We start from the raw sequence: 22697 nt of genomic DNA, 5'->3' as shown, positions 1-22697 counted from the left end.
GTGGTTTAAGTTATCGAGCTAATCCAGCTAATCGAGTTGCAGTGTAGTCGGACCCAGAGTCCCAAGGGACAGTCTAGCTCTGTGCACGCCTGCCTAGGTTCTCGTTTACAAATAGAATCATGATACGAGGAAACTCAAAAGAAGCAGAGACTCGTCATGCGAGCTGTCTCTGCGCCTGTATCATGACACTCATTTGATTTATTTTTAATATGTGATATAAGTTGTTCGTTTGTAATATGTAGCGTGATTTTTGTGAACGTAATGTGTACCAAAATATATCAATAAATGGTTAAGTGAGAACTGGCATACCGTTTGTTCTTTTGCTTTCCACGAACTTCTCACATTCTTCAACAGACGCTCTGAGAGCGATTGGGGTCATCAAAAGGGCTAGACCCTCGGAGGCTCCGATCACAATCATTCCTCACTGCGAAAAACTGAAAATGTACGGCACGAGATTTCACGAGATCACTGCCAGTTAGGCAATCTCTCGGAGTGCAGTACGGAGGAGTACGATGGGTTGCCTACCGCCCAGGCGTTCAGAGCACCGAAGCAGTATAACCACCCACAAACTGGCTAAAGTCGGTTTGCTTTACGACTTTACGTGCATTAGCATGGATGGCGCTTTTTCTAGTTTTGAAGAACCTCTTTAAATATAGACAATGCTCATATACGGGCTGTGAATTTTATCTATTGATAACCTTGTCACATGGCTTCCTTGCGACACGTTTGATGTTGGTGGGTTGGCAGTGCTCTTCCCGCCGGAGTGAACGTCAAGCAAAATATCCAAACTTGAATCCCGGCCCTTGTTCGATGGCCCATTTGAAATTGTTTGTGGGTCGGCTCCTGTTTAGCTGAATATTTACTGCAAAGATCCTCCAAGATGAGTGACAAGCTTATCAATGACACTGAAACCGACACACTGTCACCGTTGGAGGTGTCTGCTTTGATGAGTGAAGATATTGAAGATTTATGTCGTCTTTGTATGTCTAACGAAAAAAACAATACCGCTCTCGACATGGTTGCGATTGCAGACAAGTACCCAAACTCCAACAGATTGATATCTTCACTGTTCTTTGATGTCCTTCAGATAAATGTAAGAATTATTGTGACATAACCTTTCGAACCTTGCATAACTTTTTGTGTTCGAATGCTGAAACTAGTGCCTTTTTGCCTCAGGTAGATGACGAAGCTGCCTCAAGCATGCCCCAGAAGTCATGTATGGATTGTTTGAGTAAATTGTACGCCTATGCCCAATTTAAGGAACAATCTCATAGTGTCGATGCCAAATTACGTCAAATAGTTCTTAAAAAACGAAAATTAGCTGAGGTAACTAAGTTTTCATTAATCCGAGCCCCCTAAATTTATGAAAATAAATATCTTTCAATTTAATCTTTCCTTTCTTTTTGCAGGCACAAGCTTTGTATGGCCCCGTCTTTGCAGATCTGGATGCTTCATTCTCTTCTTCTTTTGAAACAGCTGGCGACAGAAGTCATGATATCTGCTCACCCGGCCTTCCTACAGAAGAAGATTTGAGAACACCTAATCAGGAAAAGTCATGCCTCAAGTTGCTCAAGGTTGAAGGATCATGGCATGATAATAGTTTAACAGACGATTCTGAATCGAACATAAGCGAAACTAAGATATTCAATATTCTGGAAAGCCTTCCAGATTCCGGTCTACAATGTAGTGAGGAGGAAAGCATTGCTAATGCTGCCAACTTTGTAACGGAAATTTGTTCTACCAGTAAAACATTAGACAATCCAGTCAATACTCCACACGCGAAAGGTGGCCTAAAGACCAGTAAAACTAAGTCAGCTGTTGTCAATCCTTTATCCTCTACTTGCACAACTGTCACCGGGACTCAATCAGTTACTCTTGTCGAAAATCAAACTCAAAACGATGTTGCAGATGACCCTTCGTGTCCTGATGTTATTCATGAAATTATTGTACCTGATAATAGCACAGCTGAAGAAGATTCAGATGCTGTAGATTTTGTACCTGATGTACCTGTGTTTGAGGTTCTCTCTCCTGACATAATACCCTTAGACAGTGCCATGATAAATTGTAGTTCTCGATTACCAACTCCTGAAGTGTTTGCTATTGTAGGACAACAAGATGTGAAGCACCTTGGATTCCGATGCCCTCTTTGCAAAAAGGTATTTCATTCCCGTATTCAATTTAGAAAACATGCTTCATTTCATGTTAGGTCTAAAGGTGGTGTATGCAAATATTGTGAAAAGTGGTTTCAGACTAGTAATGCCTTATATCGCCATGAACGAATTCATTCTGGAGAGAAACCATTTTTATGTATCTTATGTGACCGTTCCTTTTCTCAAAGAGAGATACTGCAGCGACACATCTTGACACACACTGACAATAAACCATTTCAATGTCAGCACTGTGATAAGAGTTATGCTCAAAAAAGTGGACTTGATAGTCATGTGAAAAACCACCATAAACCAACCCTTGAAATATCACAGTACCCATGTATTCTGTGTGATAAAGCCTTTTGCCATCCTTCAGGATTGTCTAGACATATGTTGACGCACTCTGGCAAGCAATATGTGTGTAAGTTTTGTAAGCGCAACTTCAGTGACTCTTCGGCATTGAGAAGGCATACTAAAAAACAACATGGCTCATTGCCATGAAATATGACATATATGGCAAAAGACATCCTCAGTACAAACGAAGTGTTAATTTTGGTAATATCTGTTGATTTTGAAATAAAATTTATCTAATTGCAGAAGACTGAAAAACTCCTGTTATTTTACAAGACCCCTCTGAAGCCAAATGCCATTTCACACCGTGACAAACCCTGTAGTTAAAAGTTGTTTTTTTTTTGTGTTCTTTTCAATTATCTAAAATCTTTTAGTATGAGATTTAATTTGTTGGGATTTGATTTGGATTGTTAAAAGAAATACACAAGAAATAAGGCAACTCGGTCTTATTGTTTAATACCTCATGTCAAACCAATAAAATACAATAGTTATGAGTATATCCATTACAGTCTTTAATACTCCTCGCCACCTTCTTCACCATCAACACTGTCCATGCCGACTTCCTCGTAATCCTTCTCTAAGGCGGCCAAGTCTTCACGAGCCTCTGAGAATTCTCCTTCCTCCATACCCTCTCCGACATACCAGTGAACAAATGCTCTCTTGGCGTACATCAGGTCAAACTTGTGATTGAGACGCGCCCATGCCTCAGCAATCGCTGTCGTGTTGGACAGCATGCAAACTGCCCTGGCTACCTTGGCCAGATCACCACCAGGAACAACAGTAGGGGGCTGGTAGTTGATGCCCACCTTGAACCCAGTTGGGCACCAATCAACAAACTGGATGGCTTTCTTGGTCTTGATGTTGGCAATGGCAGCATTCACATCCTTGGGTACGACATCACCACGGTACAGGAGACAGCAAGCCATGTACTTGCCATGGCGAGGATCGCACTTGACCATCTGGTTGGAGGGCTCAAAGCAGGCATTGGTCATCTCCGCAACAGAGAGCTGTTCATGGTAAGCCTTCTCAGCAGAAATAACAGGGGCATAAGTAACCAGAGGGAAGTGGATACGGGGGTAGGGGACCAAGTTGGTCTGGAACTCAGTCAGATCCACGTTGAGGGCACCATCGAATCTCAGAGAGGCAGTGATGGATGAGACAATCTGGCCGATGAGGCGGTTGAGGTTGGTGTAAGTTGGGCGGTCAATGTCCAGGTTGCGGCGGCAGAGATCATAGATGGCTTCATTGTCGACCATGAACGCACAGTCAGAGTGCTCCAGAGTGGTGTGTGTGGTGAGGATGGAGTTGTAAGGTTCAACCACAGCAGTAGAAACCTGTCAAAAAAAAGAGTTAAGGTGTTAATTCAATAAATAAATATTATGCCAGAAAAAGGAATGTACTAGATAAAACTGTGAACAAATTACCTGAGGAGCAGGGTAGACAGCAAACTCCAGTTTGCTCTTCTTGCCGTAGTCCACAGAGAGGCGTTCCATGAGGAGGGAGGTGAATCCAGAGCCAGTACCGCCGCCAAAGGAGTGGAAGATCAGGAATCCTTGCAGACCGGTGCACTGGTCAGCCAGCTTGCGGACGCGGTCCAAGACGATGTCCACAATCTCCTTGCCGATGGTGTAGTGGCCGCGGGCATAGTTGTTGGCGGCGTCCTCCTTGCCGGTGATGAGCTGCTCCGGGTGGAACAGCTGCCGGTAGGTGCCAGTTCGGACCTCGTCGACGACGGTGGGCTCCAGGTCGATGAACACGGCCCTGGGGACGTGCTTGCCGGCGCCAGTCTCGCTGAAGAAGGTGTTGAAGCTGTCGTCCCCACCGCCGACAGTCTTGTCGGAGGGCATCTGGCCGTCGGGCTGGATGCCATGCTCCAGGCAGTACAGCTCCCAGCAGGCATTGCCGATCTGGACTCCGGCCTGGCCGACGTGAACTGAGATGCACTCACGCTGTAACAAACAAAACAAGATTCGAGATTAGGATTAAATTGGATTTTTAATTAAGTGATTTTTTTGCCGGGGAGAAGGGAGGGGCGGGGGGATGAGCGCCCAGGTCATTCCCCAGTGGCTCCATCAAGGCGGAGGTGAGAATGGGAGTCAGTTCCCTGGTCATTCCCCAGTTTCAGAGTCCTACATTGCAGGACTTTACCCAGCCCCCGTTCTACCAAGCAGCGGAAATTATCGAGAGAGGAAGGATGTGGGGTGGGTACCCGCGAAATGTGAGTAGCTGGTGAATCACCGCCCCCCCCCCCTCCCCCTTCCGAGACGGCCAGCCCGAGCCGGCAACAGCGGCCCCACCGGAAGCCCTGGGAGTGACCGGCGAGCCAAGCAGCAGACTGACTCCGAGAGTCGTTTTCGTCGCTGTCTCTCTCGCACTCATGGGGGGGCCCGTATGGGTGCGAGAGAGACAGAGCGACGAAAACGACTCTCGGAGTCAGTCTGCAGGTGCCATTGCCTGCCTGCAAATTGTCGGGCCGGGCCAGAGACGAGGCGGATGTATGATGCCTTTGTCTTCCACACCTCCCCTATCAATTCGCCTTCCTGGAACCGCTGACTAACGCAAGGCGCATCTAAGCAAGCCCGGGCCGACTGCCGATTCGCGGCTTGCCGAAGGATCTGTCTCTCTCGCACTCATGGGGGCGCCCTGTGAGTGCGAGGGAGACAGAAACGACTCTTCTGAATCGCTCGGCAGATTTCTTTCACTGCCACTTCATTCCCCGTTTCTGCGGCCGGACCGATGCGTGACGAATCGCTGGCAGCGGCCAGGCCGACGCTCCGCCAGCAGACCGATTCCGAGAGTCGTCGCTCCGTCTCTCTCGCACTCGTGGGGCGTGCCTTATGGGTGCGAGAGAGACAGAGCGACGAAGACGACTCTCGGAATCAGTCTGCTGGCTCCGCCGCGCGCTGCCCTTGGCAGTGTACAATGACCTCATGCAGGCCAGCACGCCTGCGGTACCCCGGTGGTACCCACTCGTCAGAAACAGACAGTTGTCCCCGTCACTCCCTGCCGTGCCGGCCGTGGGTGCGAGAGAGCGCGCCAATGCGTCACGTCCGCGCCATTCAGGGTTCGTGGAACCGGGCACGCTGCAAACGCAGCCAGACGAGTACAGGGGGTTGTTGCGCGGCTCGGAGGGGAGGCCGGCCGGCCGGCAGATTACCAAAGACGCGGTCTCTCTCACACTCATGGGGCGGCCCGTTGAGTTGCGAGAGAGCGAGACGACGCTTTGTTCGGAGGCAGCCTCTAGCCCGAGACGATGAAGCCTGAAGCCCACAAAAGGAGCCGGCCCGCCACCAGCACACTGCTGACGGCCCAGCTGCCTGGCCTGACGGGAGGGGGATGGGGGGCAAGCAGCAAGCTCATGCAATCATCAACCCGGGGCAAAGGGACACAAAGAAGACGCCTTGGAGATCCGAATCAGAGATTTGGGCAACATCGAGGAGGGGCTCCGCAGCGGGGCGCAGGCAATCGAGCGAGAGTGGAACGGAGCCAAAGTAGCCAAGAGTTTATTCGAAACGAGTAGCGGTGACTGAACTCAAGGGGCCGCCCTGGAGCCTGTTCGGGCATGCCGTCGTCTGGAACGGCTCTGGGCCCCGCGACGGCGATAAGCCGGTTCAGGCAAACACACACACGAGTCACAAAAACACGATAAGCGACGCAAGGCAACAGCCAACCCAGAACAACAGTGAACTGCAAAGTCTGAGGCGTTTTCCCAGCGAGATCCGTAACGGATTTTGGCGGGACGAGGCGGCGGCCGGCCAGGCCCAGGAGAAGAAGACGAGTCCCGGCAACAGGTCAACACGCTCACTCATCGTCGTGCAAAAATCAAAAGATACTCACCATGTTTGATCAGATGTTTCAGTAGTGCTACACTGGAAACAGGGAGCAGCTCCTTCAAAGCAAGGCACACGTAGCAGTTGCAAAAGTAACGGTTGCACCCACTACACTGCGCTGCCCGGCTCGGACTGGAATGTGATCCGCTGTCGGTCGGCGGTCGCTGCTGCTACTGCTGCACCGCCGCTGTCGGTTCGGCCGGCTTCGGCTCGCCGTCATCAACGGTTTCCGACGCTTCGGCTCGGCTCCGGTAGGGCTCGGCTTGACGCGAGCGCGCTCGGGCGCAACAGGGCTCGACTCGTCTGCTGCTCGGCTCGCCGGGCCCGCCCCTTCGCGTTCGTCAGTCGTCACATGAATAATGCTCACTGGAAATGCTTTTTACTGGTATGATGGGAGAAGCTTATCCATTTTCTAAGCATCTAGACAGGTGAAATTTGGAATCACGCTGGCCAACGTAACACCGAGGCAGTTTTCAAGACTGTCATTCTGACACAGTGGCGGGTCCAGAGGCTGCCTTTGGGGGGGACGAGGCGGTAAAGAGACTTTTCAGTCCCCATTGCAGGTGGAAGGGGGCATAAGCCCCTCAAAATGAACTTCTTTTCTGAGTCTAAATTGTGTGTGTATGACATTGCCATGTATACTAAAATTTGTTGGCTACAATAAAAATCAAAGCCTTATAGAGGAAAGATGTATTTATTAACAACCATGTCAAACAAAAAAGAACCTAAAAAATAACACAGTAGAAACTAAGAGAAAATGAGCAAAATTAATACTCTTCTTGCTCCTCTTCTCCTTCAACTGAGTCCATGCCAACTTCTTCATAGTCCTTTTCTAATGCTGCCAAGTCCTCACGAGCTTCAGAGAATTCTCCTTCCTCCATACCTTCTCCAACATACCAGTGAACAAATGCTCGTTTGGCGTACATCAAGTCAAACTTGTGATCCAGACGAGCCCAAGCCTCAGCAATCGCTGTTGTGTTGGACAGCATGCAAACTGCCCTGGCTACCTTAGCCAGGTCACCACCAGGCACAGCTGTAGGTGGCTGATAGTTGATGCCTACTTTGAAACCAGTCGGGCACCAATCAACAAACTGAATACTCCGCTTAGTCTTAATGGCTGCAATAGCAGCATTGACATCCTTTGGAACAACATCACCACGGTACAACATACAACATGCCATATACTTTCCATGGCGGGGGTCACATTTAACCATCTGGTTGGCCGGTTCAAAGCAAGAATTGGTTATTTCAGAGACTGATATTTGCTCGTGATAAGCCCTCTCTGCAGAAATCACTGGGGCGTAGGTGACAAGGGGGAAGTGGATGCGAGGGTAGGGAACCAAGTTGGTCTGGAACTCAGTCAGATCCACATTGAGGGCACCATCGAATCTCAGAGAGGCAGTGATGGATGAAACAATCTGTCCAATCAATCGATTCAGATTTGTGTATGACGGACGTTCGATATCCAAATTGCGGCGGCAAATGTCATAGATGGCTTCATTGTCAACCATAAAAGCACAGTCCGAGTGCTCCAGAGTTGTGTGAGTGGTAAGAATTGAATTGTAAGGCTCCACAACAGCTGTAGAAATCTATAAGCACAAACAATATCCATGGATTAATTTAAAGTGTTTCAACAAAAAACAAAGCTACAAATATATTCGAGAAAACAGACCTGTGGGGCTGGGTAAATTGCAAACTCCAATTTACTCTTCTTTCCGTAGTCTACAGAAAGGCGTTCCATGAGCAGTGATGTAAACCCAGATCCAGTACCACCACCGAATGAATGGAAAATCAAGAAGCCCTGCAGTCCAGTGCATTGCTCTGATAGCTTGCGGATACGGTCCAATACAATATCCACAATCTCTTTGCCGATCGTGTAATGACCACGAGCATAATTGTTAGCTGCGTCCTCCTTGCCAGTGATCAGCTGTTCAGGGTGGAAGAGTTGTCTGTATGTCCCAGTCCTAACTTCATCTGTAAGTAAATTAAGAGGGGAAAGCAAACAATTAGTAACTTTAATCTAAATTATTGGGGTAATAAATAGACACTGCAAAAAAATTACAAACCCACGACTGTTGGTTCCAAATCGACAAACACTGCTCGTGGCACATGTTTGCCGGCACCAGTCTCCATAAAGAATGTACTGAAGCTGTCGTCGCCACCCCCAACGGTCTTGTCTGAGGGCATCTGGCCATCGGGCTGGATGCCATGCTCAAGGCAGTACAACTCCCAGCACGCATTGCCGATCTGGACACCTGCCTGGCCCACATGGACTGAGAGACACTCACGCTGGAAGGAAGAGAAGATAATATTTTAAAGCAATTCTTTTACGATCTGAACATTACATGCCGTCTAACTAATTGTAATTTCTACATGTGGTCAACAAGTTTAAAAAAATTTAAAAAAAAATGTTGTGCAAGTGGTGTGAGAAAGTTGCCACTCCCCAACTCATCTTCACAGAAAGGTGCTAACATCACAGTGCTTACTTAGGTGACAAGGATAAAACATAATAAATCCCTTGGGACACACCTTTCCAAAAAATAGTTTCCTTCCCAATTGAGAAATGGTATCGGGAAAGAAATGGCGCCGAGGTGAAACATGAAATTGTGTGCAGCCCGAAACTTGCAAGGTCCTGGCTGCATAATCTAAATCCAGCTACACTGGAGACCATATCAAATTAGAACAGTGTCATGCCGGGGGAAAACTTAGTCTCACCATATTCAAGCTTTTCTTCACCAACGAGCGAGTCAAATTCTTTGCAGAATAATGTTTCGAGGATGCAGCGCGTCGATTTAGTGCTGCAGTGCTTCAAGATCACCAACGCCAACGCCAACCCAACGAACGCGCACCCCCGTTCTTTCCGTTAGTGCTTTGCAGCAGAGTGCCTTGGCAAGGAGGCGTGACTCGCACCGCCCACCGCTGCAGCATTCCCAGCGGCCTGGTTGGCTAGCGCCTGTAAGGTAGGCCAACGCTCCACTCGTGTGTGCATCTAGATTTCTCATTTGTCCTGCAAATAACTGGTGAAAATGTCCTGCGGATAGCGTTGCTCCTTCTGCATCCTGCATTCACCGTCGCGCAAGCAGAAGCAGCCGGTGTTCCAGAACGGAGCGCTGTTGTTGATTTCACGACGATTTTCATCGAAGATTTTCTCTGATTTTAACATGCACTGACTTGTCGCACTGTTCGACATCTAAAAATCATGTACTTATTCGAAGACACAATATTCGAAAGGTTGCTGGATGCTCTTAAGGTCGGAGACAGGGTAGTAGTTACTTCTCACTTGTTCTATGAATTTAAAACGAACACTGAAAGAGTCGCCTTAGCTTATCAACTTTTGGAGGAGGAAAATCTTTTGCCTATCCTTGAAAGTGGAGGCACCAAATCTCCAAAGCTCTCCACTGATTTGAGAAATGAAGGAAACAAGGCGTTTCAGAAGAAGAACGATCTTCTTGCTTTACATTTGTACAACCGCAGCTTATGTGCTGCCCCTGTGTATTCAAAAGAATATGCCTTGGCCATCGGAAACCGTTCTGCTGTAAATTTGTCTCTGGGATTCTTCAATGCTTGTCTGAGTGACATAGAGTTGGCTCATCAAAGTAGTTATCCCAATGAGCTACGCGTCAAGCTTCTCGAGAGGCAAGTTAAATGCTTCATACAACTCGACATGGTGACTGAAGCGGAAGCAGCTTTAAAGGTTTGCAACTACCTTCTAAGTATCACAGCATGCATATGCACACCCGCTCTATTTGTTGTTTTCTTCACTATGCATTTTCGGTTGACAGACTTTGGAGACTGAAGTTCAAGGAATGGCCCAAGGGAAACGAGAACAACTGCTTTCAAGTGTGTCAACTCTCACACAAGATCTGCAGCGTATCAGAGTTAAGGCTGAAGGAGCACTTGATGATGCGCTCACATCATGTAATGAGTTTGGATGCTTTGAAAGACCTCCCCTCAGTCATGGTTCCAATGAAGAAATCAAGTGTGCATCTACTGCAATAGCTCTAAAATATTCTGAGGACAAAGGAAGGCATTTGATTGCCTCTGAAAATATAAGGCCAGGTATTATAATGTCTACAGCCATTTTTTTCTTATTTTCTTACAATGCAACCATACTGAGGAGTCAAATAAAATTATCTTTGAATCTTCTATGATACTAAGTTTGACAAGTTGATTTTCTGTCTGTTCAAGGTGATGTTCTAATTGTAGAACAGCCATTTGCATCTGTTCTTCTTCCGGCTGCATCTTCTACTCACTGTTACTTTTGTCTAAACCGCTGCCTTTCTCCTATTCCTTGTTTACACTGCACAGAGGTAAGTTTCATGACAGTGTAAGTTACAGAAGAATGTTCACATCCATATGACTGTCTTATTACTTTTTTTTTTGTATTCATTTGTTATTTTTGTAGGTGATGTTTTGCAATGAAAAGTGCAGAGTAGAGTCCTGGACACAGTTCCACTCAATTGATTGCTCTCTTTTACCTGTAATATCCAATAAAGTGGGCAAGATGGGCCTCCTTGCTCTCCGTGTGCTTCTCTTAGCATCCCAAAAGGGAAAAAAATTGAGACAGCTAATGGAAGAGGTGGAAGAAATCGAGAAAACACCCAAGACTAACCCACGCACACTTGGCTTCAATAAGGATGGCCGTTATTTGTCAACTGATTACTGGCCCATCCACTTTCTTATTGGTCACTCAGATCATCGATCCAATGCAGATATCTTCAGACGCTCTGTAACTGCAGCGTGTTTGTTGCACTGTTTGGAGACTTTTACAAAGTTTTTTGAAGCTGATCTTGATGATGAGATATATTACTTTTGTGGAGGTTTGTTGCTGCACCATTTACAGAGCCTTCCTTGCAATGCCCATGAGGTATCAGAAATGAGTGTAACTGCAGGTTCATTTGACAGCCAAGAAGTAGGCGCAGCAGCCTATGCAACTCTTAGCCTTCTGAACCACTCATGTGATCCAAATGTTGTGCGCCACAGTTATGGAGACTGGGCAGTCTTACGTGCTATCCGGCCCATCCAACAAGGTGAAGAAATTTTGGATAATTATGGCTATCATCATGCTCTCCATACTGTTGATGAGCGGCGTTCTCAATTATCCAAACAGTACTTTTTTCATTGCTCATGTGAAGCCTGTTTGGGTTCTTGGCCATCCTACAAAGACCAACCTACTACAAATCCAGTCTTTAGGTGTAATGAATGTGGCAGCCCAATTAAAAAGGGTCAAGATCCACAGTGCACTTGTGGAGCAATAATTGATATGGGAGAGTTGGAGTTAAATTTAGCCAAGTCTTCAAAACTATTTCGTGAAACATTGGCCAGTGTCTGGTCTGGGAAACACCGGAAGATCGTTCCCGATAGCCTTTTAGAGCATCTGACTCTATTGGCAAAAACTGTGAAAAGACCTTGGCGCGAATTTAGTGAATGTCAAGAGACAATAAAGCAGTGCCTCAGCCTTCAGGCTAACCATGTTACTATTGATATGTGATTAACCCTTTTGTCTTCCTGCTGTTGTTGTTTGCTTTTGGAGTGCAATTTTATACTGTTAACATAAATATCTGAAAGGGTGACTTAAATATATTTTCAGTGTTTCTTCGTTGTTAATTCATATGTAAGAGAGAAATTTCTTCTGCATGTTTGTACTTAGGTTTTTCCAATACAGTATATTATATGTTGTGTTTTCATACTGAATGATAAATCTTTATTATTTATTACAATTACTTTCATTTCAAAATTCTTTTTGTTCAATATCAATACCTCTCACTATTTCATCATTATCAGATATCAGTACATTACACACATTTAAAAAAGAAAACAAGAACAGTTTGAGGTCCTGTCATGTAACAAATCAAATCTTAAGAACAAAAGCCTAGTAAGCATTCCTCACCATAAAATATTTCCATTTAGAATATACAGGTCAAAATCAAGAGACAAGCTGTAATCTGCAGTGCGATTTGAACTGACCTAATGTCAGGCATCAGAAAAGCCACTTTAAATTTCATCTATTCAATAATAAGGCGATAACAGGACGTAAAATGTATGGCAAGAGAAGGAAACAAACAAAACAGTACAAAGTTAAATACAGCTCCAAAGAATAAGTAGGTAAATCAAAATTACCTGTACTGTTACAATGGTACTTTGAATTATTCTTTGAAACAAATTAAAAATACATTGACCAAAACAATAAAAAAAAACTTCTTTTAACTGAAGCTATGGATTCACTCTACCACAAAATAACAAAAACACCCAATATATGAATTTTTGTTAAACAGATACTTAAAATTAAAATCCAAGCACAATCTATTGCAAAACCATTCTCATCTCCTTCCTGACAAACAGGAGGTGCCAGAATGTTGTCTATGATTGTCTAGGATTAAACATAAGTAGTACGGTGGATCACAAAAAAAGGATGAATTGTTTAATACATTCAACAAAGAAAAAATGCTGGGAAGACATGTAGCCCGTTTGAGCACTAAAGGACATAATAGGTGAATACTGCACCTCTGAGTTATCATTCGGAGGTAACAATTTAAACAGTTAATAATTAATATGAATACTTCCAGATGACAACTTGCTGTTACCAGTTGAAGGCTTCTTATGTCTAAGCATTGTTTCTGTTGCCAAAGAGTCAACGAGATTCAAATGAACATGCTCTTGGTAAACAGTTTAGCTCGATATGTTGCATGCTGCATTCAGTGTCAGAAAACCTTGGTGGTGCCTCAAAATTTCACACATTTGGCTTTATCTGGCTTAGACTCTTAATTATGTTAAGAATCTGATCTTGGCTGAAAGACAGCTGTGACAGCCCAAAGCAACAAAAGACAACAACAAAAATTACTACCATAAGGAAGACTGTAATGCAAAGAATAAGCATACTGTATGCCCAATTTTCTGATGCATGAAAGAACTGAAACATATTGAAGAAAGACTTAACACCATTCATAGCACAGCCTTCTTTGTGGCTTTCTGAATCACTGTCAAGAAAATGACAATACAAGGTCTGCAAATATTGCATTCGGTCCGATTAAAATGATAATATTTTAATATCACAATAACATGACTTGGTAAAACCCAAATTGTTAACCATTGTAACATTCAATTCTATCTGCGACAAACACTTAACATGAAATCTTGAATAAATAAGTACAGTTACCACCAAAGATGAGAAATATAGTAAAAATGGTGTATCACAAAGTTGTCACAAACATCTTGAAGGATGTTGGACCTCAGATGTTAACATTAAATAATGAAAAACAATTTTAATACCATGTGGTGTCGGTGTCCACACTAGATGAAAATGTCTGAACATCTCTTGAACCATGTTAAATTCGATCCCAAAGTATGAACTACAAAATTATTGTGTCCTAATATTGTTTTCTTACAGAAAGCTGACACAAAACACTTATCTTCGGAATAACATGTAGGCCATTGTAAAAACTTACAGCAAGACTCTTTTTTCAGTGTGATAAAAAAATCAAAACAATAACAAACCTTGAAAAAGCTTTGTTTCCCCACAAAAATGTTGTGCAAATGTGCATGGGTTTCCTGTATACAGTTGGATGCATTCAATAATTTGTTGTGCACTCCCAATACAATAGTTTCAACTCAACAAAACTCTGATTAAGTACATTAGTTCCATGTTTGTTTCTTGTTTTTTCTCTCCTTTTTTCCTCCCAAAGAGTATTCTATCTTTTAAAAAAAAAAGTGCTATAATGTTGAACAACCACCTTTTCTGCTGAGATGATTACTACTTTCATTTAAATAGAGCTTTCTTATAGGTATGTGGGCATTTTCAGAAAAATTTTGTATTAATTAATTAGTCTTTAACAAGTTCTTATCACGCTTTGTAACAATTTGCTATTACTATTGCACTTGATTGCACTATTGGTATTTCACATTAAAACAGTCATATCGGCACTGTAGAGTGCAAGTCAGTTTCCAACAAGTCAATATAAAGAAAAAACAAGTGAAAAATAAAGAAATCAATGATAAAATAGACTGTTGGAAAATCTAAAAGTATCACCAATAGAAATCAGTTCTTCATTTAAAATTTAAAAACCCAATTTAAATTACCCACAGGTTCCAGGAAGTTACAAAAAAACAGAAACGAGTCTCTAAGTAGACATAAATATTTACAGGGTAACTGGACTCTGCGGCCTACATTACACAACCAATGAATAGAACTCTGAACAATGCAAGAAGTGGCCAATCAGCCAACACAACAAGGTTTTGTCAGAACCCTATGGATTGCGATATAACAAGAAAAGGTTTCAATTTTCTGTTAGAGAGCAAAAGTCAGAGACAGCTGAAGTCAACATCTAATTATGATTTTGGTTAATGGATATTGTAAAGAGAGAACTTTGAGGATGATTCTGTTTCAGCATCAGTTGAATAAGCGTGTAAAGTTTAGATCACAATCAAAACGTAACATTTAAAATTTGGTAAGTGAGCATCTACAAATCACTCCATTCCCAAAGGGAAGAGAAAGAGAGAAATTGATTTTAACAATAGTGTTTGTGGTCTGAAACAAGCTTTACACACCTCTCACTCAAAAACATCACACACTTGCTTCCATAGGTAATAAGGCCCTCACCACATAGAAATCACACTAAAACCTCACCGGTTTGGACAGAGTTTATTCTGTCACTGTACTGGTCTTTCCTTTCCCAGTGCTACGCCTTGTGAGTGATGGAAAATGTAATTTGTGCTTCTTCTTCCGACGAATGAAATCATCATCTATGAGAGCTGGATTGGAATCTGTAGAACAAGCTTCTTCATCAATCAACCGCTGTTCTGGGTTACCTTGGGGTGGGGTTGACGATGACCCATGAGATGACCCTTGTGAGGAGCCATGAGAGGAGGCATGTGAATCTTTTGACGCCTCTCTAATCAAGCGTCGAGTTGGTGCGCCAGTACTTCTGTATTGTAAAGAAGTCTCAGAATGGAAGATTTTTTGAGGACTTATCTAAAACACAAAGATATTAAATTTATTAGAGTGTAGAGATTAATGTTGGTGTGAATGCATCAGTTTGCATAACACTAACCTCTGAACCAGCAAGAGAAATATCAGCATCTTGTGATTGTGAACGGACCATACTAGGTCCTATATCCTTTCGATTGTGCCTCAACGTAGGCTGTGTCGTCTTCTGCTGCATGTCCGACCAAGTGCTGAAATAAATACATATTACAATATAATACTATTTAAAATAATTATGTTAATGCACACAAACCTAAGACACTTTTATACATTGCTACTATTACAATTGATTAGACTAGTAAATTGGTTCCAAGATTCAAAACTTTTAAGCAGTCAATACTTTATAATAAAATAAAATGAACGGCGTTGGCTGGATAGATGTATTCGGTAAAATCATATGCAACCATGCAGAGACAATTACCGATACAAACCTTTAATTACAGAAAAGTTGAGATTCATATGTTTGTGATCCTTAAGGAATGCACGACTAGAGCAGCATGCAGAGAAAGAGGACGACTTACATAAATATGAACAAAGTGCTTTGTCCAAGAGCCTTGTTTATGCTATTAGCAAACACATTTCTTAACACAATTATAGAACATCAAAATATTACTCACGATTCACCCCCGACAATAAAATGCACATTGTTTGCTCCGTCGGCTGTCTTCATGTCAGAGTGAACTTCACTGGTTGGGCTCATTGGAGACAAATCTTCCTCATTGTCCTGGCGCCCTGCTTCGCTTCCCGAGGAGTCCGCCTCTCTAACCCAAGCTTCAAGGGCACCTGCTGACAGATTACCACATGGAACTGCAAACATGGTTTCCAAAGAAGACTTGCAAAGAAGATGTGTTGTGGCAACTTTAAAGCAGTTACAATCTTCTTGATGCCCAAGGCAACCTTGATGCAAAAGCAAGGATCAGTGAAAGGCCTTCCGAAAAAGAAACAACTGTTTTGAAATTTTAATTGGATGGGGAAAAAGATGATGAGAACATGAGCTGAGAGTTTCAGGAAAAAAACTGGTGTTATGTGATGAAGTCTCCTAATCTGCATGCAGAAATTAATTGTACAAAGAGTGCGTAACAGGTAGAAAGAGTAACTGTGTGTCCTACCTAACTAGATGCAAGGCTTCCATTGCAAGCACAAACGGTAGTAAGTAAAACAAGACCAGAAAAGAAAGTTGTCAACAATCATTTAAAAGTCTGACATTTCCATGCATGTGTGGGCTTTATGCTCCAGCAAACAAAGACAACCTTCTGCAAATTTCCCTCAAATATATCATACGTCTTCTTATTTAACTTAACAAAGGCCTCCACTTTCAGTTCCTCTTTGAGAGGAAAATGTTCCACCCAGTCGTCCAAGCATGCCATGCAAATGTAAGAGTTCCATGCATACATAAGGGACACTTTTGGTCAATTCAATCTTACCAAATAAAAGACTGTAGTATAAAGGAAATTAAGATAATATTCTATGCAAAGTCAACTTTATTCACGTTTTTTAAATTACAGTTTTCAGAACCAACCTTTCTTCTGGCAAACTCTTTCACACATTAAAACTGATTCAATTGAAATGATTGGCACTGCTTTCAACAAAGGGTAATAGTATATCTATTACTTACGTTATGGAAGGGAATATGTACTATGCAACAGGCATAGGAAACTGTCGAAATTATGGTGCACACAACAAAATGTCACAAACAAATTTCTTGGTTACACAAGTGGTAAAAATTACCCATGCACAAAAACACAAACAAATTGCAAGATAATGATAAGCAGGACTTCTTTGGAATATGCTAATTAATTTAGCAGACTCTAAATTATCTGCATCCATGATTTGAAAACTACTGTTTATTTGGGCAAAGGGAAAACAAGAACAGGAGGCCTACTTGTGACCACACCATGCCAAAGTACCATGTTGGCACCAAAAAGGAAGACAGGAAGAAAACTGGAGGTACAATAGCATGAAAATGAAGAAAAAGAAAGCACTTGATGATTGCAAGTTCAATACATTTCTACAAACCGACCATAATTTATTTTATGATAGTAGAAACAGCAGATATTTGCCATAAACCTCATAGCTCAACAACTACAAGCGCATTCTTGAGACAACATTGTACTAAAATGTGGTAAAACCAGGGCAAACTGTTACCTCAAGATGCAAAATGTGATGTTAAAGTATCTGTCCATTTAAGTACTTTTGAGCATATTTGATCACTTGAAAGGATGCAAACTGAACTCTTTTCCTCCTCTAAGAGATCATTTTCCAAACAAGTTCCAGCTTTCATTTGTAGAAATGCAGGACATTAGATATTTGACCTACATGACTGTTCCCTCTTCAACAATTAATCAACAGCATTTGAAAACTAAGGAACAAATAATTTAAGAATAAAAATAAATTAAATGACTGGCAATGCAATAAGTGCAACTTATTTTCCAAGACAGATTTGCACAAAATAAATGCCCTCATAAAAAGTGGATGATTCAGCACTGACATACCGTATTTGGCTAATGTTTTGGGAGACATGACATCACCAATAAGTCATGCCCAAAATTTACTTAAATTTACAACAACTCCATACTTTGCTGATAGGGAGCATTCAAGGTTAGTGGAGCACAGAAGTTAAATAATAGCCAAATCAGCCTCTAAGTTCCATTGCCTTTTAAGTTAAACCAATAAGAACTGCAAACTTTAAGTATATGTTTCAATACATTAGATATTTTTAAAAATAATCTATATTTAATATCAAATGTATCACTTTGTAAGATACAAATCAACTAAGAGAGTCAAGGGAAGTTAATTGTCTATAAAAAAGAAACAACCAACTAGCTAGAGAGGTCTGCTATCTACTCATTGCCCATCATGACTACATTGAATTCATCCAACTACCAAAAACCAGGAAGTTATCCTTAGACCTTTCAATCATGAGCATAAAGTAAATGATAACAGTGGTTAAGTCAAAGAATGAAATGGTTGCAGAAAAAAATAAACAGAATTGTTATTTACACTCTTGCCTTCTTTAAGTATGGGCACAAATGAAAAGTTCTTTGTAAGAATAAAGCTTTGGCAAAAGATACATAATAATCAAGTAACTAATTTTTTTTATTATAAGGACAGGTAACTTAAAAGTTTTCACTAGTTTTCACCATGGTACCCATCACATGTCTTATGAGGCGTGTCTCTTGTGTGCACACACTCAAACATGGCTTGTGCACATATGAAAAGTAATTGTTCATTTCCCCAAATTCTCAACCCCTTCAACACAATACAAAACAAAAGTTTACTCAATAGATTTATCACCCTGATTAGTAAATTTTTATACCCCACTTATCAAAATGATAAAAAAACGAGAAAAGAAAACTAGCAAGAATCATATACCCTGCTATCTCAGTATCACCTAAAATGCTAACATCATGCGCATGAGCGACCATACAAGGAAAAAAACTTTTTGAGCCACCAAAGAAGAAATCAAAACTCAAAAAATGGAAAGCCAGCAACATGAATAACATTGCTGTTGCTGGATTGTTTCAAGACATAATATCGTCCTCGTATGAATTGTAAGCGATAAGATTTACTCCCCTTACATCACATAATGATCACATGTAAGTTTGCAAATAAGTTACCCTACATGAGGCATGCCTACCTAAACAAAATAAATTAAGTGTAAAAATGGCAAATAAAACTTAATCATGAAAACTGTAAAAAGCCATCATTATTACATATCCAAGCAAAAAGATTCTGGGTGCCTAGATACATAAGGCAAAAAAAATACAATGGTACTTTTTTACCCTGTCCAAAGAGAATGTGCTTTACTTAAAACATGTGACAAAAACTGCTCACAAGTCGAAAGCAGAAATCATCATGGCTTGTCACTGTCAGGCAGTACAGTGATGACTTTGTATGAATTTGAATGTAGTGATTTTGAGGATGTACATGGAGGGGACTACATGGGTTCATCCATTTGAATAGCAAAATTAACGCGTGCTCTTCTACTTTTCAAGACACAACATTGCAACACCTAAACATCCAAGGGGTCACAGCAAACTGAACTATAGGCAAAATACAAATCACACAATACTACAGCAGAATAGTCAAACTTGTGAACAACAAAAAAATAAATTAAAAGAAAAAAAAGACAGTTTAAACACACAACACACAAGAAAGCTTCGTTAATATTTTTGAGAAGGCTTCAGATGTTTCACTCCCATGATTCACCTCGAGAAGAATCATCAGTGTCAGGAGTATTATTCCCGGCATTCTTACCTGAAGATGGTGAGTACAATGAACAAGTATCATCATCCAAGTCGTCCTGGCTGCTACCCATTCGACCTACAACAGAAAGAAAGCTTGAAATAAACACAGAAAAAAATCTCAGAGTGGGATGGTGGAGAAAATGGACATGTTTTCACACTACATCAAAAGATTTGGAAAGAGGTACTCACTTCGAAGGCCAAAGCTCCTTCCATTTGACACATTGCGATATAAAACGCTTTCCAGGTATTGCAGTCCATTATTATTGATAATGTTGAAGCCACAGAGTAACTCGATTTGTTTCCAGCGATGCACTCGTTCTTGCAATTCTTGCGTAACCTCATTAAGAGCAGTTCTGGGGCAAAAATATTGATAAAAACAGATTGAGTGTGGAGTGCAAGCGTGAAGTCTTGAGAAATGAAATGTAACACTAGTTACCTAGCTTCCACAATACTTCTATCTACATCATCAATCGACCGACCATGCGTTGAAACAAATGCCCCAACAAGACTTGAACGCTTCTTGCGTAACTTTTCACACTGGGAATAAATAAACAGTAAATGGAAAGCACAAACACTATAAACGTACACGTACTTGAAAAATAAGACAAACAACTCACAGCATCTCTAGCCTGTTGCAATTGTTTTTCAGCTGCTATTTTTTTCTTTGTATATGATTTATTTTCTATTTCATGTGTTAATTGGAGCCATTGTTGTAAGCCTGGTGGAGGAGCCCAGCAACGGTCTTGAAGTTCTCCCTCCGCTCTGGCCAATTCATTACGCAAAGTCTAAAACAAGGTAAAAAAAACAGTGAGCGACAATTAAATTAACATCATGAAGCTTTTAATGGCATTTTCCCTCTCACCTCAATTTCAGTCTTTAACTGAGATACTTCAAGGTCTGAATATGATGTTCTCAGTTCAGAAGTGTTGCACTCTTGAGCAAGTCTCCTTTCCAAATTTTGTTTTTCAGTTGCTACATTTTCTTGGTCTAATCTTGCTTGTTCTAACTCTTTCTATAAATTAAAAATACAGAGATATGGTAATTTAAGTTTTACAGCTAATTCCACCACAAGGTCAGATTAATGATCTACCTGCATATTTTCCAGCTTCTGTTCTGCTTTGTGAAGACCTTCCATGTCTTTCATCATACGGCGAAGGTGGCGCTTTGAGTTCTTGTTTTGAGTATACGCATACCAGCAACCAGTCAAGGCACTTATCAGCAGGGTGACCAGGACCAGATCTTTCAAGTGATGACTCACATCTGCCGGAAAGAATTGTATTTTATGTAGTAATTGAAACCAACTTGAATCTAACTGATAGATGTGTATTTTACAAAATCATTGTCAGGTTAGAGCAGAACAAGAATTTAAATGCAGCAGCATGTTACCTTTAGGAGGCCCAAAGAGAACTACATCCATGGCCTTGAGCTGGATCTTCTGCTTGTGAATGGGATCTTTAATTCCCAAAGTAGATGTTAAATACTGCATGTTGCTCACAGCCAATCTGAAGAATAACCAGTTAGGGAAGCAATCTAAGTATATGGCACGAAGAAATTAGCAAAATTCTATTACAGTAGAATCTTATTTTATTTTATTTACCTTGGCAATAGTGCTCCTGTAACTCGATGATGAATGAATGTTGGAATGTACTGAGGAAGTTCAACATTAGAGGCCAACCATTCTGTTGTCTGTTCTACAGTCCAGTTATGAACCTGAAATAGACATTGAGATTTTTAAAGAAATACTTTCAAAGCTACTTAAATTCAATTTGTTGTACAAATGACACAACTTATTGAATTTTCATGACATGGCAAAATTAACAAATTGGAAGTGAAAGAAGTACCTCTGATCGAAGCCATGCTTCCCACAACTCTCTGACAGATATATGCATGTCATCATTGCGATGGAATGCCTTCTGTCTTTTTTCGGAGCCCTGCTCATATTTGAGCTCTTCTCTCAAAAACTAAAAATAAATTGGGTAGATAAAGCAAACTCTTCCAAATTAAGATAAAATCAACAGCTAATATATAAAATGCAAATAAATGTACATACTTCGTCAGATTCTGATAAGTCGACACTTCCATTAGCGTCGTCATCTAGTTGTCGATGCAATGATCTGATGGCCTCCAACCCACGCGATCATTCTGAGCAATTGTTAAGCATGCTATATCTTCATTGCAGTTATCTGCATAAGCTGGAAAATAAAAAAAATATAGTAAATTTGAGACGAATCAATGTGTTAATGCTTGATGAAGTATGGCATGCACTTTTGACAGCAGCAGGCATAGAATGGTAAATTTGATACAAGCAATGATTGAAACATAAAATTCCTTTAAAAAATTAATGCTATGTGAAAAGAGGTGCGCTTGTGTACGTAGTGTACAACAACAACAATGATTAATATTGAAATACCAAAAATTCAAAAGAAACTTAACCTTTCTTACATTTTTGTCATGTGTCAGAATAAATACTTACTGGCTTCCCAAACTGGCTCATTGGATGGATTTTCTCCAGATGAATGTGAGGAAGGAGAACTGGAGCTCCTTGACAAAACAGGACTGTTACTTCCCAGCGGAGAGTTCCTGTAGGAATCTGCACCGACTTGTGACGGGCTCGGTGACGGAGAAGTTGGACGCACAAGATTCAGTTGTCCGCAACACAGATCAGTACTTAGCAAGATCGCCACTAGCAAGAGCCATCGACACGTTCCACACCAAAACATTGTTTTGAACTTAAAGTACAACATTGTTGCTGGTAAGCCCAGCAGAACGAACTCTTTTTCTCTTTTTACAACTGTCTGCCTGCTACGACCGTTTCGACAGAATTCCACAGAATAGTAACATTTGCTGTTGTGATGCGCACATCCTGATATACGAAAGAATCATGTGAAGTCAGATGAAAAGCATTTCGTGGTTTTGTTGCGAAATCAGAGCAGAAGGTACGAATATTAGCAACAAAACAGTTCAAGGTTGCATGTTCGGAACTGGCAAGACAAGAACAGCAGCAGCCAGCCCAGCCTGTGCCAGGTAGAATCTTGTAAAAACAAACTACGATCGAGGGAAATCGGGGGGGCTTTGGTTACCTAGGTGTCATAATCGTGATATCATAATAATTCCTAAACTTATATTGCGAAAGACATCAACT

At 41.7% G+C, this 22697-nt stretch overlaps 5 protein-coding genes across 6 annotated transcripts; 2 read left to right on the top strand and 3 right to left on the bottom strand.

Annotated features, from left to right (window-relative positions):
* The first annotated feature begins 729 nt into the window (after nucleotides 1-729).
* LOC117647661 (myoneurin-like) lies at nucleotides 730-2995 on the top strand. 2 transcript variants are annotated; one of them, XM_034389536.1, is made up of 3 exons: nucleotides 730-1093; nucleotides 1177-1326; nucleotides 1410-2995. In XM_034389536.1, the coding sequence occupies exons 1-3, from the start codon at nucleotides 881-883 to the stop codon at nucleotides 2646-2648; spliced, it is 1602 nt and encodes a 533-aa protein (XP_034245427.1). In that variant the 5' UTR covers nucleotides 730-880; the 3' UTR covers nucleotides 2649-2995. The 2 variants fall into 2 exon arrangements, with proteins under 2 accessions (XP_034245427.1, XP_034245429.1); XM_034389538.1 differs by having other exon boundaries at nucleotides 953-1093; nucleotides 1181-1326.
* Nucleotides 2931-6509, bottom strand: LOC117647662 (tubulin alpha-1 chain-like). The gene is made up of 3 exons (XM_034389539.1): nucleotides 6336-6509; nucleotides 3923-4447; nucleotides 2931-3832 (listed from the first exon to the last, which is right to left on the bottom strand). Exons 1-3 carry the CDS (start codon nucleotides 6336-6338, stop codon nucleotides 3011-3013), a joined length of 1350 nt encoding a protein of 449 aa, XP_034245430.1. The 5' UTR covers nucleotides 6339-6509; the 3' UTR covers nucleotides 2931-3010.
* A 494-nt stretch (nucleotides 6510-7003) lies between these two features.
* LOC117647663 (tubulin alpha chain, testis-specific-like) lies at nucleotides 7004-9217 on the bottom strand. The gene is made up of 4 exons (XM_034389540.1): nucleotides 9044-9217; nucleotides 8395-8617; nucleotides 8001-8302; nucleotides 7004-7917 (listed from the first exon to the last, which is right to left on the bottom strand). The coding sequence occupies exons 1-4, from the start codon at nucleotides 9044-9046 to the stop codon at nucleotides 7096-7098; spliced, it is 1350 nt and encodes a 449-aa protein (XP_034245431.1). The 5' UTR covers nucleotides 9047-9217; the 3' UTR covers nucleotides 7004-7095.
* A 169-nt stretch (nucleotides 9218-9386) lies between these two features.
* On the top strand, nucleotides 9387-12022 carry LOC117647660 (SET and MYND domain-containing protein 4-like). Its single transcript, XM_034389535.1, has 4 exons — nucleotides 9387-10022; nucleotides 10111-10387; nucleotides 10517-10638; nucleotides 10734-12022. Exons 1-4 carry the CDS (start codon nucleotides 9528-9530, stop codon nucleotides 11817-11819), a joined length of 1980 nt encoding a protein of 659 aa, XP_034245426.1. The 5' UTR covers nucleotides 9387-9527; the 3' UTR covers nucleotides 11820-12022.
* Nucleotides 12018-22588, bottom strand: LOC117647659 (stromal interaction molecule homolog). The gene is given in 15 exon segments (XM_034389534.1): nucleotides 12018-15296; nucleotides 15376-15499; nucleotides 15926-16094; nucleotides 19566-19631; nucleotides 19745-19908; nucleotides 19992-20092; nucleotides 20173-20340; nucleotides 20418-20567; nucleotides 20646-20815; nucleotides 20942-21057; nucleotides 21153-21265; nucleotides 21397-21516; nucleotides 21606-21691; nucleotides 21694-21747; nucleotides 22029-22588. Coding segments are annotated over 15 exon segments (2202 nt in total). The 5' UTR covers nucleotides 22300-22588; the 3' UTR covers nucleotides 12018-14966.
* Between the last annotated feature and the right edge of the window lie 109 nt (nucleotides 22589-22697).

This window comes from Thrips palmi, unplaced genomic scaffold, assembly GCF_012932325.1.
Source record: "Thrips palmi isolate BJ-2018 unplaced genomic scaffold, TpBJ-2018v1 HiC_scaffold_2, whole genome shotgun sequence".
In the NCBI taxonomy this organism is placed as follows: domain Eukaryota; kingdom Metazoa; phylum Arthropoda; class Insecta; order Thysanoptera; family Thripidae; genus Thrips; species Thrips palmi.
Note: the sequence above shows the minus strand (reverse complement) of the source record. Positions and strands in the feature narration are given on the sequence as shown.

What these genes read in the sequence shown, in the direction of transcription:
- LOC117647661 (XM_034389536.1), top strand. Translation starts at nt 881, where the DNA reads ATGAGTGACAAGCTTATCAATGACACTGAAACCGACACACTGTCACCG. An exon ending in TTGATGTCCTTCAGATAAAT is followed by an intron (nt 1,094 to 1,176) that starts GTAAGAATTATT and finishes TTTTTGCCTCAG; the next exon opens with GTAGATGACGAAGCTGCCTC. An exon ending in AAAAACGAAAATTAGCTGAG is followed by an intron (nt 1,327 to 1,409) that starts GTAACTAAGTTT and finishes TTCTTTTTGCAG; the next exon opens with GCACAAGCTTTGTATGGCCC.
- LOC117647662 (XM_034389539.1), bottom strand. An exon ending in CTGTCTACCCTGCTCCTCAG is followed by an intron (nt 3,833 to 3,922) that starts GTAATTTGTTCA and finishes TTTTTTTGACAG; the next exon opens with GTTTCTACTGCTGTGGTTGA.
- LOC117647663 (XM_034389540.1), bottom strand. An exon ending in TTTGGAACCAACAGTCGTGG is followed by an intron (nt 8,303 to 8,394) that starts GTTTGTAATTTT and finishes ATTTACTTACAG; the next exon opens with ATGAAGTTAGGACTGGGACA. An exon ending in CAATTTACCCAGCCCCACAG is followed by an intron (nt 7,918 to 8,000) that starts GTCTGTTTTCTC and finishes TTGTGCTTATAG; the next exon opens with ATTTCTACAGCTGTTGTGGA.
- LOC117647660 (XM_034389535.1), top strand. Translation starts at nt 9,528, where the DNA reads ATGTACTTATTCGAAGACACAATATTCGAAAGGTTGCTGGATGCTCTT. An exon ending in AAGCGGAAGCAGCTTTAAAG is followed by an intron (nt 10,023 to 10,110) that starts GTTTGCAACTAC and finishes TTCGGTTGACAG; the next exon opens with ACTTTGGAGACTGAAGTTCA. An exon ending in CTTGTTTACACTGCACAGAG is followed by an intron (nt 10,639 to 10,733) that starts GTAAGTTTCATG and finishes TTATTTTTGTAG; the next exon opens with GTGATGTTTTGCAATGAAAA.